Below are 15,054 nucleotides of genomic sequence, written 5' to 3'. Positions count from 1 at the left end.
ATTTGAGTGGGCCAGTGACGCATCACACTACTGAAACCCACTCAGTACCAATCAAAGGACAGGCTGACTGGCTTTATATAGCATTCACAGACAGTCTGTCAGTGTACTGAATTTTCCTTTAGATCAAAATCTAATACATTGCTTAGTAGACTACCTTGGTAATTAGTTAGCAGCAGGTGAGCATTCAAACAGTCGCACTGTATCACAGTCACAATGAATCACAGCCACACAGAATCACAGTCACACCTTATCACAGCCACACTGAATCACAGTCACACCTTATCACAGCCACACTGAATCCCAGTCACACCTTATCACAGGCACACTGAATCACAGTCATACCTTATCACAGCCACACTGAATCACAGCCACACAGAATCACAGTCACACCTTATCACAGCCACACTGAATCACAGTCACTCCTTATCACAGGCACACTGAATCACAGTCACACCTTATCACAGGCACACTGAATCACAGTCACACCTTATCACAGGCACACTGAATCACAGTCACACATTATCACAGGCACACTGAATCACAGTCACACCTTCTCACAGGCACACTGAATCACAGTCACACATTATCACAGGCACACTGAATCACAGCCACACAGAATCACAGGCACACTGAATCACAGTCACACCTTATCACAGGCACACTGAATCACAGTCACACTGAATCACAGTCACACCTTATCACAGGCACACTGAATCACAGTCACACTGAATCACAGGCACACCTTATCACAGCCACACTGAATCACAGTCACACCTTATCACAGGCACACTGAATCACAGCCACACAGAATCACAGTCACACCTTATCACAGGCACACTGAATCACAGTCACACTGAATCACAGGCACACCTTATCACAGCCACACTGAATCACAGTCACACCTTATCACAGGCACACTGAATCACAGGCACACTGAATCACAGCCACACAGAATCACAGGCACACTGAATCACAGTCACACCTTATCACAGGCACACTGAATCACAGTCACACATTATCACAGGCACACTGAATCACAGGCACACCTTATCACAGCCACACTGAATCACAGTCACACCTTATCACAGGCACACTGAATCACAGTCACACTGAATCACAGCCACACAGAATCACAGGCACACTGAATCACAGGCACACCTTATCACAGGTACACTGAATCACAGTCACACATTATCACAGGCACACTGAATCACAGGCACACTGAATCACAGGCACACCTTATCACAGCCACACTGAATCACAGTCACACCTTATCACAGCCACACTGAATCACAGTCACACCTTATCACAGCCACACTGAATCCCAGTCACACCTTATCACAGGCACACTGAATCACAGTCATACCTTATCACAGCCACACTGAATCACAGCCACACAGAATCACAGTCACACCTTATCACAGCCACACTGAATCACAGTCACTCCTTATCACAGGCACACTGAATCACAGTCACACCTTATCACAGGCACACTGAATCACAGTCACACCTTATCACAGGCACACTGAATCACAGTCACACATTATCACAGGCACACTGAATCACAGTCACACCTTCTCACAGGCACACTGAATCACAGTCACACATTATCACAGGCACACTGAATCACAGCCACACAGAATCACAGGCACACTGAATCACAGTCACACCTTATCACAGGCACACTGAATCACAGTCACACTGAATCACAGTCACACCTTATCACAGGCACACTGAATCACAGTCACACTGAATCACAGGCACACCTTATCACAGCCACACTGAATCACAGTCACACCTTATCACAGGCACACTGAATCACAGCCACACTGAATCACAGTCACACCTTATCACAGGCACACTGAATCACAGTCACACTGAATCACAGGCACACCTTATCACAGCCACACTGAATCACAGTCACACCTTATCACAGGCACACTGAATCACAGTCACACTGAATCACAGCCACACAGAATCACAGGCACACTGAATCACAGTCACACCTTATCACAGGCACACTGAATCACAGTCACACATTATCACAGGCACACTGAATCACAGGCACACCTTATCACAGCCACACTGAATCACAGTCACACCTTATCACAGGCACACTGAATCACAGTCACACTGAATCACAGCCACACAGAATCACAGGCACACTGAATCACAGGCACACCTTATCACAGGTACACTGAATCACAGTCACACATTATCACAGGCACACTGAATCACAGGCACACTGAATCACAGGCACACCTTATCACAGCCACACTGAATCACAGTCACACCTTATCACAGGCACACTGAATCACTGTCACACTGAATCACAGGCACACCTTATCACAGCCACACTGAATCACAGGCACACTGAATCACAGGCACACTGAATCACAGTCACACCTTATCACAGCCACACTGAATCACAGTCACACTGAATCACAGCCACACAGAATCACAGGCACACTGAATCACAGTCACACCTTCTCACAGGCACACTGAATCACAGTCACACATTATCACAGGCACACTGAATCACAGGCACACCTTATCACAGCCACACTGAATCACAGGCACACTGAATCACAGGCACACTGAATCACAGTCACACTGAATCACAGCCACACAGAATCACAGGCACACTGAATCACAGTCACACTGAATCACAGCCACACAGAATCACAGGCACACTGAATCACAGGCACACCTTATCACAGGCACACTGAATCACAGCCACACATTATCACAGGCACACCTTATCACAGCCACACTGAATCACAGTCACACCTTATCACAGGCACACTGAATCACAGTCACACTGAATCACAGCCACACAGAATCACAGGCACACTGAATCACAGTCACACCTTATCACAGTCACACTGTATAAGACATATTTGTTCCAAACCTGGCATTGAACCAACCTGTAGTGGCAGGACAATGGCTGTTTGTTTTATAGAGAAGCAAGCAGGATCACTGTTTTGACATTCTGCCAAAAGTCCCAGAATCACATGAGGACGTCCTGTGATGACATCACGAGAGTTCCACCGTAGCCAGTCTGACTGGGCGTCTTATCATCCAGCAGCCTCTGAATCCAGGATAGGAGACCAGTACACGTTTGCCTCAGCGGTCAGCCAGGCAGTCACTGACACATACCTGCTGTCAGGGGAATCAGAGGAAAGTGTTGGTTCATTTTATATTGACCTGTCGTGTTGTATACACCACCACAGAAGATCACTAACACAGAGACCAATAATATATACAGATTTCTCCTAATCTCACACAGACAAACACATCATCCACTCTTAACTGTTAATAACTATAGAAGTAGAATGAGTAGTACTGACAGAACTAGCTAACCCACATACAGTGTGCTTGTATTGGCAGAACATTTGCTGTAAGGACTGATACTTGTTAATTTCCCACGATGACTGTTGCTCAATGGTTACATTCTTGGAATGGCACAATTTACATAAGAGGTACCATGTTTTTCTTCAAACATGCACGCCTTGATCTATTGAGCTACCGGGTGAGTGTACCACAGAGACAGAGTGGTGTGGTTTGTGGGTGTAAGTGACGATATAGTGTGAAAACAGACACAGGACGTTTTGCTTCAAGTCTAAACGAGAACATGGCTAATGTGTCACGTCCTGACCAGTATAGAGGATTATTTGTATTATTTGGTCAGGGCGTGGCAGAGGTATGTTTGTTTTGTATGGTGTTTTTTTGTGTATAGCTTAGAGGGGTGTGTTATTTATGTGTTCCGGGGTTTTGTGGTGTATGTTTTAGTATGAGTAGGTTCTAGGTTAAGTTTTCTATGTGCAGATTTGGTTGCTGGACTCTCAATTGGAGGCAGGTGTTTCTAGTTGCCTCTGATTGGGAGTCCTATAAGTAGGTGTGTGTTTTGTTTGTCACTTGTGGGTAGTTGTATGTTAGCACTGCTTTTGTTTAGCCTGCTACACTGTTCCTGTCGTGAGTTTTGTTTATTGTTTTTTCCTCGTGATCACATTTAAAATAAATTATGCAATCCACTGCATATTGGTCCCCTTTGTCCGACAGCGATTTCAACATATCTTCTGACGAAGAGGATTGTGACATAATGACGAAAGACTTTGAGAAAAGTTACGATTAGCAAATTAAACAATTATTAATGATTACTAAACCTGTGATGATTTTGCTAATTAAGTGAGTGATGGGAGTTATTCAATTGTGTTTCGGTCAAGTCTATGATTGGAATGTAATTGTGCTTCTACCTAGCTTTCTAACGTAACGATTATATCAAGGTGTGGTCTTCTGGATTGGCTTTTCCCCCGTTGGATGTTTGTACCAGCAAGGTGTTTATCATAAAGAGAGGAATAGCTCACTTGGTGTGGATAGTTTTATAGTTTTCTATGAAGACAAAACAAACATGATGCCATAGTGCAGTCTGTGATATCAAACCTCCCAATGCTCAATCTCATTTGTTTTGCATGGTCCCAAATGTCCTGATAAATATGTACAGTCCATTTCATAATGTTGTCACAATATTGTTTTATTCATATGGTCTCCCATTGGATTGAATGAACGTAATATACATGTAAAACTCATGAACTTCCTTCAACAACCTTCAGAGAATAAAGTTGTAAAGTGCCACGATCCACAGTTAAGCGGCACCACTGACAAAGAACCACAGGCATCAAGAACAAGGTTTAACGCAATAGCAATGTCCAAGAACCCACACGATCTGTCACTCAGTCAACAGTTCGTTTTATACAATTCTGTTTGAAAGGGCAGTAAAAAAAAATAATGGAACCGTGCACACATGTTAAATGGGTGTGTGGCCCTTGAAGAGCGCACAAGAGTTATGGTCTAAGAGAGAGATAACCAGATAGAGAAACAGGATATACAATGTAGGAGTAAAGAACAGAATGTAAATGAACTAGCCCAGGTTTCACTAATTCCTCCCAATGGATTCTCCTCTTATCACTAAGAACAACTACACCCTGGTTACAACATAATGCTACCATCAGACAGCAAACAGAAAGCCAGGCAGCTTTCATATTAACTTTACAGACCATGTTAAAACGTGTACTGGCAAATATGTACAGCTATATATTTCCCCCCTCCATGGCCCTTATTGAGTGCTTTAACAAGCTCTGTGCTGTTCTCTATATCGGTAGAGGAGTGGAAAGAGCAGGGTAAGAGGTCATGGGTGTGAATGCTCAGTAAACACTACAGTCTGGTGACTGCTGAGGAGACACATAATCAATATTTAGCTATGTGGATCTAAATTGGATATAAAAATGTTTGACTGTGGCTTGAATCCACATCTCTCATTTGAAGGTGCACACCTGAATGGTAAGGGATATGAGATGAGCATTTCATGGGACACGCATTGCGTCTTTTGTGTGTTTGCATAAAAGCAAGTCGTTGTTACTGTAAAGATAATGATGGCGTGGAGAAGAGGCGACTTGTATTCCATTATGGCAAGCATCTGTCACTGATGTCCATCGGCTTCAGGTTGAAAACTCAAACAACGTAAGTAGGTCTATAGTGAATCCCAGATCCTGGGTAGGTTCTCCAGGATCCTCCGGCGATGCGACGGGTTTGACACTCCGGCTGCACGCAGGTCCTCCTCTGTGATGCCACTGTGGAGAGGGCAAAGGTCATAAAGGTATCCCTAACTGTCTAAGACCACTGAGACCAAAATAATCCGTTTCCATTGACTATTATTCTTCCTCTCACCTGAAGTAGTCCAGGTCGTCCCAGCCGTTGAGGCTGAGTCCCAGGGTGTAATTCTGCAGACCCAGGGTGCTGAGTAGCTCCCGCAATGTCTCTGGAGCCCCACGGAGGACCTGCATTAGACATCCCCCCCCAAAACATCCCTCGCAAAATGAGCCCAAACCAAAGTGTCTGTTGTCATATTATTGAGGCTAGGAGTGTTTCCTGATCACGTGAACTTTAAGAAAAACTGTTGGCCCATGACTAGTCCCACTCTCTACATATTGTGTCTAGTCACCCACCTCTTTCTCCCAGCAGTAGCCTCTCTCGGTAGACATGGCCAGGTCATTCCTCTGGGCCGGTCTCTGGCCTGGTGTGGATGGAGCCCTGAGGTCCACAGGGAAGAAGTCCACCTCACTTAGTGACTTGGCAATCTGCAGGGCGGTGAGGGAGTGGTCCCCTAGGGGCTCAACTGGCTGCTCCGCCACCCAGGAGGCTGAGGCCTGGACATGGGGCACGTGGGTGGACACATAGGGGTAGAGTGAGGTGGGTTTGCTGCTCCTTACTGGGCTGGCTTGTTCCTGTTGGTGCACCCTAGGCTGTTCTCTCCTGGGGGTCTCTCTGATGACAGCGGAGTGGTCCGTGTACATGTTCCTCAGGTACTTGGCAGGCAGGATGGCATCCTGGACAACATTGTTTTTTCTTGGTTGTGGTTTTATGGGCTGTTCATGATAGTGAGAGGTGGTGGTGGGGTTTGGGGCAGGGGGGATTGGCGATGGGTTTTTAGCTGGGAAGAGCTGATAGGAGGAGTTTGCCTGGGGAGGATGATGGTCATTGGAGGAGGAGTAGTGGGGCAGGATGCCTGGAATCTCGATTTCAGTGAAGTCCGACCTGCGAGCGGACTTCCTGTCGTAGCCACGCCCCACAGAGAGCTTTGGGAGCTGCAGCGCTGAGTCGCCAGCCCAGACCACCTGGGGGTCCCTACGAGGGGGTGGAGCCTCCTCCACCCTTCGCAGGACAGACACACCTTCAAATATGAAGTAAGCGGGGTTTGTGTAACTGCTAGGGGCCGGCTTGGGTGGAGGGGGCGAGGATCTGAAATGAATGGACAAATCATAATGAGAGTAAACCATAACTATATGCCCATCACTAACCAACTACATATTTAAATCAAATGTTGACAATGTATGTTAGTTTCACTGTGAGCGTCTTGGAAAAACTCAAAAATATCCTCACCGGCTGACAGGTGCCTGAGTGGACTGAGGAGACAAGCGTCCCCTCACCAGACCTTTCTCATCCTTCTCGAAGCAGAACCACTCTGAAAAAGCCAAACAGGTGTTTACTGGACATGATTTAACTCATGTCTTCTTCATATGTTCTGTGTTGTCTGGGGTAAAGACCCAGACTAGCATGTGGTGGCAGTGTTGGCGTGTTGCCATGGCAATGTGTGAGGCTTGACCTATAGGGTTAAGGGCACCAACTCATACTGTATCCTTTGAATGTGTCAGGATGCATCTGGTCAGGCTCAGCCAGGGAGGAGCCAAAAAGAGGATGCCAGGGCAGAGACCAGAGAGAGAGAAAGCCTTGGATTGTTGAGGAGCCAAAACGAGGAAGTCAGGGCAGAGACCAGAGAGAGAGAAAGCCTTGGATTGTTGAGGAGCCAAAAAGAGGAAGTCAGGGCAGAGACCAGAGAGAGAGAAAGCCTTGGATCGTTGAGGAGCCAAAAAGAGGAAGTCAGGGCAGAGACCAGAGAGAGAGAAAGCCTTGGATTGTTGAGGAGCCAAAACGAGGATGCCAGGGCAGAGATCAGAGAGAGAGAAAGCCTTGGATTGTTGAGGAGCCAAAAAGAGGAAGTCAGGGCAGAGACCAGAGAGAGAGAAAGCCAAGCTTTGGATCATTGAGGAGCCAAAAAGAGGAAACCAGGGCAGAGACCAGAGAGAGAGAAAGCCTTGGATCATTGAGGAGTCAAATAGAGGAAGTCAGGGCAGAGACCAGAGAGAGAGAAAGCCAAGCTTTGGATAATTGAGGAGCCAAAAAGAGGAAACCAGGGCAGAGACCAGAGAGAGAGAAAGCCAAGATGTGGATCATTGAGGAACCAAATAGAGGAAGCATTGAGAGATACACAGGAGAACCAGAGGGCACATGGACTGTCACGATGGAAACCCAGCGAGAAGCGATAGTACAAGCAGAGTGAAGAGAGAAGAACAGAGTGAAGAGAGGAGAACAGAGTGAAGAGAGGAGACTAAACGAGAAGAGAGCAGAGTGAAGAGAGGAGAGCAGAGTGAAGAGAGGAGACTAAACAAGAGGAGAGCAGTGAAGAGAGGAGAGCAGAGAGAAGGGAGGAGAGCAGAGTGAAGGGAGGAGAGCAGAGTGAAGGGAGGAGAGCAGAGTGAAGGGAGGAGAGCAGAGTGAAGAGAGGAGAGCAGAGTGAAGGGAGGAGAGCAGAGTGAAGGGAGGAGAGCAGAGTGAAGGGAGGACAGCAGAGTGAAGGGAGGAGAGCAGAGTGAAGAGAGGAGAGCAGAGTGAAGAGTGGAGAGCAGAGTGAAGAGTGGAGAGCAGAGTGAAGAGTGGAGAGCAGAGTGAAGAGTGGAGAGCAGAGTGAAGAGTGGAGAGCAGAGTGAAGAGAGGAGAGCAGAGTGAAGAGTGGAGAGCAGAGTGAAGAGAGGAGGGGTTGGCAGGATGGCAGCAGGCTAACCTACCGTAGATCTTCTCACGTGTTCCTCGCCGATCCTTGGGCACATGGACCCTGACCCGCCCACGTATGGAGCCCATCTCCTCCCCCCGGTGGGTCAGAAACGTCTCAAACTGCTCTGCCGCGCCGATGAGGGAGCGCAGCGCCACACAGCACTCACCTACAGGACCAACAGTAAGGTCAACAGTGAAGTGAGATTAAGCTTATTCTCCCGTAATGGTTAAGATTAAGACTTGGAGAAGGTAAACTGGCCATTGATCTGTGCCTAAAATACACTTGTCAATGAATAGGTTTCAAGGGGGCGTTGATTGACTTCTTGCAAAATGGCTGATGAGAGGCAAAGTAGTGAATGGTGGTGGTTATGAACATGAAGGGAAGGACTTAAGGGCTCTCGAGTGGGGCAGTGTTCTAAGGAACTGCATCACAGTGCTAGCGGCTTCACTACAGATCCTGGTTCGATCCCGGGCTGTATCACAACCGGCAGTGATCGGAAGTCCTATAGGGCGGAGCACAATTGCCCCAGCGTCGTCCTGGTTAGGGTTTGGCCGGTGTAGGCCGTCTTTGTCAATAAGAATTTGTTCTTAACTGACTTGCCTAGTTAAATAAAGGTGAAATAAAAAATACAAGACTCATGACCAACCGTATGACTCCAATCCATCACATGACTTGACGCACAGCAGGAGGTGCTGATCCTGAAGGTACTCCATGTCAGAGACGATCGGGAGAAGCTATGATATGTAGACACACACAGGTTAGCTACAGTGCATTCTGAACATTTTCAGACCCCTTGACTTTTTTCACATTTTGTTACATTATAACATTATTCTAAAACTGATTCAATAGTTTTTTTTCCCCTCATCAATCAATTTTTTTTTGCAATATTACATTTACATAAGTATTCATACCCTTTACTCAGTACTTTGTTGAAGCACCTTTGGCAGCAATTACAGCCTTGAGTCTTCTTGGGTATGACGCTACAAGCTTTGCACACCTGTATTTGGGGAGTTTCTCCCTTTGTTCTCTGCAGATCCTCTCAAGCTCTGTCAGGTTGGATGGGGAGTGTCGCTGCACAGCTTTTTTCAGGTCTCTCCAGAGATGTTCGATCGGGTTCAAGTCCGAGACTTGTCCCGAAACAACTCTTGAGTTGACTTGGCTGTGTGCTTAGGGTTGTTGTCCTGTTGGAAGGTGAATCGTCGCCCAAGTCTGAGGTCCTGAGCGCTCTGGAGCAGGTTTTCATCAAGGATCTCTCTGTACTTTGCTCCGTTCATCTTTCCCTCGATCCTGACTAGTCTCCCAGTCCCTGTTGCTGAAAAACATCCCCACAGCATAATGCTGCCACCACCATGCTTTACTGTAGGGATGGTGCCAGGTTTCCTCCAGACGTGACGCTTGGCATTCAGACCAGAGAATCTTGTTTCTCATGGTCTGAGAGTCCTTTAGGTGCCTTTGGCAAACTCCAAGCGGGCTGTCATGTGCCATTTACATAAAGGCCTGATTGGTGGAGTGCTGCAAAGATGGTTGTCTTTCTGGGAGGTTCTCCCATCTCCACAGAGGAACTCTGGAGCTCTGTCAGAGGGACCAACAGGTTGTTGGTTACCTCCCTGACCAAGGCCCTTCTCCTCGGATTGCTCAGTTTGGCCGGGCGGCCAGCTCTAGGAAGAGTGTTGGTGGTTCCAAACTTCTTCCATTTAAGAATGATGGAGGCCACTCTGTTCTTGGGGACCTTCAATGCTGCAGACATTTTTTGGTACCCTTCCCCAGATCTGTGCCTCGACACAATCCTGTCTCGGAGCTCTATGGACAATTCCTTTGACCTCATGGCTTGGTTTTTGCTCTGACATGCACTGTCAACTGTGGGACCTTTTATATAGACAGGTGTGTGCCTTTCCAAATCATGTCGATTCAATTGAATTTACCACAGGTGGACACCAATGAAGTTGTAAAAACATCTCAAGGATGATCAATGGAAACAGGATGCACCTGAGCTCAATTTCGAGTCTCATAGCAAAGGGTCTGAATACTTATGTAAATAAGATATGTCTGTTTTTTATTGTTCATAAATTAGCAAAAATGTCTGAAAACCTGTTTTTGCTTTGTCATTATCGGGTATTGTGTGTAGCTTTATGACGAATATGTGGAAAAGGTGAAGGGGTCTGTATACTTTCCTAACGCATTGTATGTGTCTTTGGGATGGGTCTGGTCATCTATCTCCAGATTGATTTATTTACCTTGGGCAGCTGCTTGGAAGACCAGCCCAGTTTGAGGAAGCAAGGCACGTCACAGCTCTGTGAGTCATTCTCTGTGGAACGTCGGATCTCTGCAAGAAAACAAAGTCATTCATCACATCATTATATTATAGCACTTTAGATTAACTATCTGAGAAAATATTATGAAGGACAAAGCACCGTCAAGGCAGGATGAGTGAAACTCAATGAAGAACTTGGCTTTGCCGGTTGTCTTCACAATAGCCTCGATGCCCTCCAACTCTATCCAGGCCCTCTCATTGCTCAAGCTTGGATCTATTTGGAGGCATTAAAGGGTCACAAGCAAGCATAAACATGATATAATATGACGTATATTAATCAAAATGATTATGCCAAAATAACTACAATGACTTCACCTGTTTTGAACTTTGATGTCACCCCTATATGGAACGTGGCGAAAACAGGCGAGTGGTCACTGGTGAAGATGTCATCTGTACAACCTGGAGACAGACACAGAGATCTCAGTCATAACGATACAAACCTGTCATAATGATACAGACCTGTCATAAAGATACAAACCTGTCATAATGATACAGCCCTGTCATAACGATACAAACCTGTCATAATGATACAGACCTGTCATAACGATACAAACCTGTCATAATGATACAGACCTGTCATGATGATACAGACCTGTCATAATGATACAGACCTGTCATAAAGATACAGCCCAGTCAAAGATACAGCACTGTCATAATGATACAGCCCAGTCATAATGATACAGACCAATCCTAATGATACAGACCTGTCATAATGATACAGCCCAGTCAATGATACAGACCTGTCATAATGATACAGCCCAGTCATAATGATACAGACCAATCCTAATGATACAAACCTGTCATAATGACACAGCCCTGTCATAATTGTACAGACCTGTCATAATGATACAGATCTGTCATAATGATACAGCCCTGTCATAATGACACAGCCCTGTCATAATGACACAGCCCTGTCATAATTGTAGAGACCTGTCATAATGATACAGATCTGTCATAATGATACAGACCTGCCATAATGATACAGACCTGCCCGTTATCATTATGCTGTACGTGTACCATCAAATGAGCCTTCTTATGTCACTGATGATGACTTCCGTACTCTATGTCGTTGGACATTATCATCAAAACCTGTGGCAGAGACTAAACGAACCGTCCTTTAATGGCTGTGATGGTGTATGGTGAGTATACTGTGTTTGCTGATGGAAGTTAAAAGCATGGCCCTGGAGTCAGAGCCGCGGTGAGGAAATGACTGTTCGTCTGAGGACCACAGACCAGAGGACGTAGGAGTTGCCAATCATACCTTAACAGGGCCTCTCACATTTTACAGGAAAACAATGAAAGAAATGGCCACGAAATGTCTCATTTTGGAATGCCACAGGAAATAATACTATGATATCCAATTTGCTGTGTCTAAATGCTAAACCACAATGCTGTTATGTCTGAGGATAATGTTATGAACCTAAAAAAAGATGTCCTAAACTTAAACCCACCATAGGAGTTGCAGGTGATATGTGTCTCTGAGTAGGACTTCCACAGAATCCGGTCACACCATGATGGCACATTGACACGCACCTGTTGACACAGAACAGAATAACGACTATATGTAAAGTCTGTTTGTGTTAGATGTGGGGTGTGTGAAAATAGAATTGATTCAAAAATGAATTATACAACGAAGGGAACCCCGCACTCCAATCCTACCAGCCATTTCAGCCTATTAGCCCCGTGACCCCTGTGACCCCCATAAAAGCTGATTGGGTTACACATAAAGGAAGTCCGGTAGGGAGCTATATGTCTCTGTTTAGTCTATTTAGGGGTGTATGGTACAGTTGTTGCAAAAGCGAAGCTTCCCAAGCTAGCATTATGAAATGTCCTTATTTGTTTACAAGGCTCACAAGTAATGCTTTGTGTGGATTACTCATCACTTTCGGATTGAATGTCATTCAGACGACAGCATGACGTGGGACATGATGTAGCTTTGAGAGGTTGTGTCAGTTAGTGTCACAGGGAGGTAGACTCACGCCAGAGGTCTTGTACTTCTGCCACAGGTAGCTGTCCCTGGACCCCCTCTCGTACCGATAGGTGGGCGGAAACGCAATCTTCTCTTCCTCTTAAACCAGGACAAAGAGAGAGAAATGGAGAGAGATATAGGATATAGAGAGATAGGAGAGAGAGAGATAGGAGAGATACCACAGTGTGCCATCACAGCGGCAAGATTTGTGACCTGTTACCACAAGAAAAGGGCAACCAGTGAAGAACAAACACCATTGTAAATACAACCCATATTTATGTTTATTTATCTTCCCTTTTGTACTTTAACTATTTGCACATAATATGACATTTGACATTTGAAATGTCTTTATTCTTTTGGAGTGTAATGTTTACTGTTCATTTTGCATTGTTTTTTTCACTTGTGTTTATTATCTATTTCACTTGCTTTGGCAGTGTAAACATATATTTCCCGTGCCAATAAAGCCCTTCAATTGAAATTGAAGTGGAGAGAGAGAGATAGGAGAGTGAGGGGGTTGATTCGAGACAACAGCAATGAAGAGGAGAATTGACTGAGCAGAATCAATAACGCAGCTATTTTCACCCACACATAAAGAAACTGTTTGACATCAACTGGGAGGACGAGGAGCAGTAGGATGCTACTCACTGAAATTGAGAAAGGCCTTTCTCTTGTGTCGTTCCTGTGTTAGCTGATCAGCACACATGAGCTCATCAAACTCCCGCCTGGACACATGTTTCAGAATGTCCTGTAAAAGGGGAACGGCCATGAGGGGAACACAGATTCAGAGTAAGAGAACGCAAGGCAAGGCTCTGGGTCTGTGGGGATTCTCGTTTTCCGGGTTACACTACATGTGATCTATTTTCTGGGGGAACAGTGAAAGGAGGAGACGGGTTTGTCTAACCTGTACATCCAGGTCCAGTCTGTAGTTGAGGTCTCCACACCAGAAGAGATGTGTGAAGCGCAGGCTCACGTCAAAGGCACTGAGCTGCCGGTCACCCAGGGACAACAGCCTGAGGATGTCCGCAAAGTTCTGGTTCCTCCTGACAGGACCACAAGCACAGGGACATTTAGGGACACACATAGATATGCTGCACGCATACAGTAGAAACATTCACACACTGTACAGCCCAGGCATGTCACGCTGTACACATCAATCTGATGACATCTGTGTTGAAAACCCAGATGTTCTACCAGTCAACCAACACCCAAATGATGTACCAAACAGCTGGACATAGGAAGTGGTTGTGCATACAGTGTCCATACCTGACTACCTTCTCACTGCCAGAGGTCTGATGGCAGTTAACAAAGCCAAAAGAGGTATTGTTGAAGAGGAAGGAGACCCCAACAGCACCCTTATTTCCTGGAAACGGATCCATTTGAAAGGTTAAACAGTGATTAAAAACACATTTCATTCCTCTTAATCATGCTCTGATGTCTTTGGAAGTTGGACACCGCGTGGTTTTCTGAGAGAAGGAGGAGGAGGGTGTGGTGTTATGGGTAACGACCCAAGTAGGGGCCTGGCATCATACCCAGTGTGTTCCCCAGGCCAGTCTTCACACTGGCTGTGTTCACATGGCTGATGCGACTCTCGTGCTCTGGCTTCACAAACACTGCCAGCCTCATGTTCCACAGGGACTGTACTGCCACCTGCAGGACACATCACCACAGTACACTATAACAGAGCAATTCTATTTTTCCTTTATTTCTATTTATTTTTTAAAACCTTTATTTAACTAGGCAAGTCAGTTAAGAACAAATTCTTATTTACAATGACGGCCTAGGAACAGTGGGTTAACTGCCTTGTTTAGGGGCAGAAGGACAGATTTTTACCTTGTCAGCTCAGGGATTCAATCTAGCAACCTTTCGATTACTGGCCAAACGCTCCAATAACTAGGCTACCTGCCGCCCCAATCAAGACATAGGCATAGACATATGTCTACAGTACTGCAGTGTAAACAAGACTAAAGTAATAATAACATATACTGTGTCTTGATTTTTCATGAAAGTATCGTAATCATAGACATTTGTTTTCAGAAGTTGTATTTCTTGTCCAACTCCAGTAAGTATCTGGTAAATGAATGATTACTCATCGTCAACATGTTGTTTTGTTATTTTATAGACATACAGTTTATACACCCTGTTTTATGTACCTCTGGTCGACAACGTGCACATACAGAGAGCATGGGCAAGCAGCACCTGACTTGGAACAGGAGCTCACCGGAGCTGAGTACCAGCACCGCAAAAGTTCTACTGCTTGAGCTCCTGTTCCTCTTCTAGAATGTTAGCTCAAATGTATTGTGCAGTTTCTGCACCTAAATATAAACAGTACCCAAAATGAGTACAGGCACCTATTTCAGTCCAAGTCAAGCACAATGTACAGTAAAT

The 15,054-nt window shown here is 45.6% G+C and overlaps 1 protein-coding gene across 2 annotated transcripts in view; it reads right to left on the bottom strand.

Annotated features, from left to right (window-relative positions):
* Window positions 1–4,513: 4,513 nt before the first annotated feature.
* LOC115205271 (phosphatidylinositol 3,4,5-trisphosphate 5-phosphatase 2B) overlaps window positions 4,514–15,054 on the bottom strand; it is a 36,295-nt gene continuing 25,754 nt past the window's right edge. For both annotated transcript variants that reach the window (XM_029771064.1, XM_029771065.1), the window contains 15 exons: window positions 14,199–14,316; window positions 13,933–14,029; window positions 13,571–13,709; window positions 13,315–13,414; window positions 12,680–12,768; window positions 12,152–12,233; window positions 11,016–11,099; window positions 10,801–10,914; window positions 10,624–10,712; window positions 9,036–9,123; window positions 8,403–8,555; window positions 6,940–7,021; window positions 6,006–6,798; window positions 5,728–5,837; window positions 4,514–5,630 (listed from right to left, as the gene is read on the bottom strand). In XM_029771064.1, coding sequence (XP_029626924.1) covers window positions 5,531–5,630; window positions 5,728–5,837; window positions 6,006–6,798; window positions 6,940–7,021; window positions 8,403–8,555; window positions 9,036–9,123; window positions 10,624–10,712; window positions 10,801–10,914; window positions 11,016–11,099; window positions 12,152–12,233; window positions 12,680–12,768; window positions 13,315–13,414; window positions 13,571–13,709; window positions 13,933–14,029; window positions 14,199–14,316 — 2,238 coding nt within the window. In that variant the 3' untranslated portion in view covers window positions 4,514–5,530. The remainder of the gene's footprint in view (window positions 5,631–5,727; window positions 5,838–6,005; window positions 6,799–6,939; window positions 7,022–8,402; window positions 8,556–9,035; window positions 9,124–10,623; window positions 10,713–10,800; window positions 10,915–11,015; window positions 11,100–12,151; window positions 12,234–12,679; window positions 12,769–13,314; window positions 13,415–13,570; window positions 13,710–13,932; window positions 14,030–14,198; window positions 14,317–15,054) is intronic.

Source organism: Salmo trutta, chromosome 13, assembly GCF_901001165.1.
Source record: "Salmo trutta chromosome 13, fSalTru1.1, whole genome shotgun sequence".
Classification (NCBI taxonomy): Eukaryota; Metazoa; Chordata; class Actinopteri; order Salmoniformes; family Salmonidae; genus Salmo; species Salmo trutta.
This window is presented reverse-complemented; position numbering and strand designations above follow the sequence as displayed.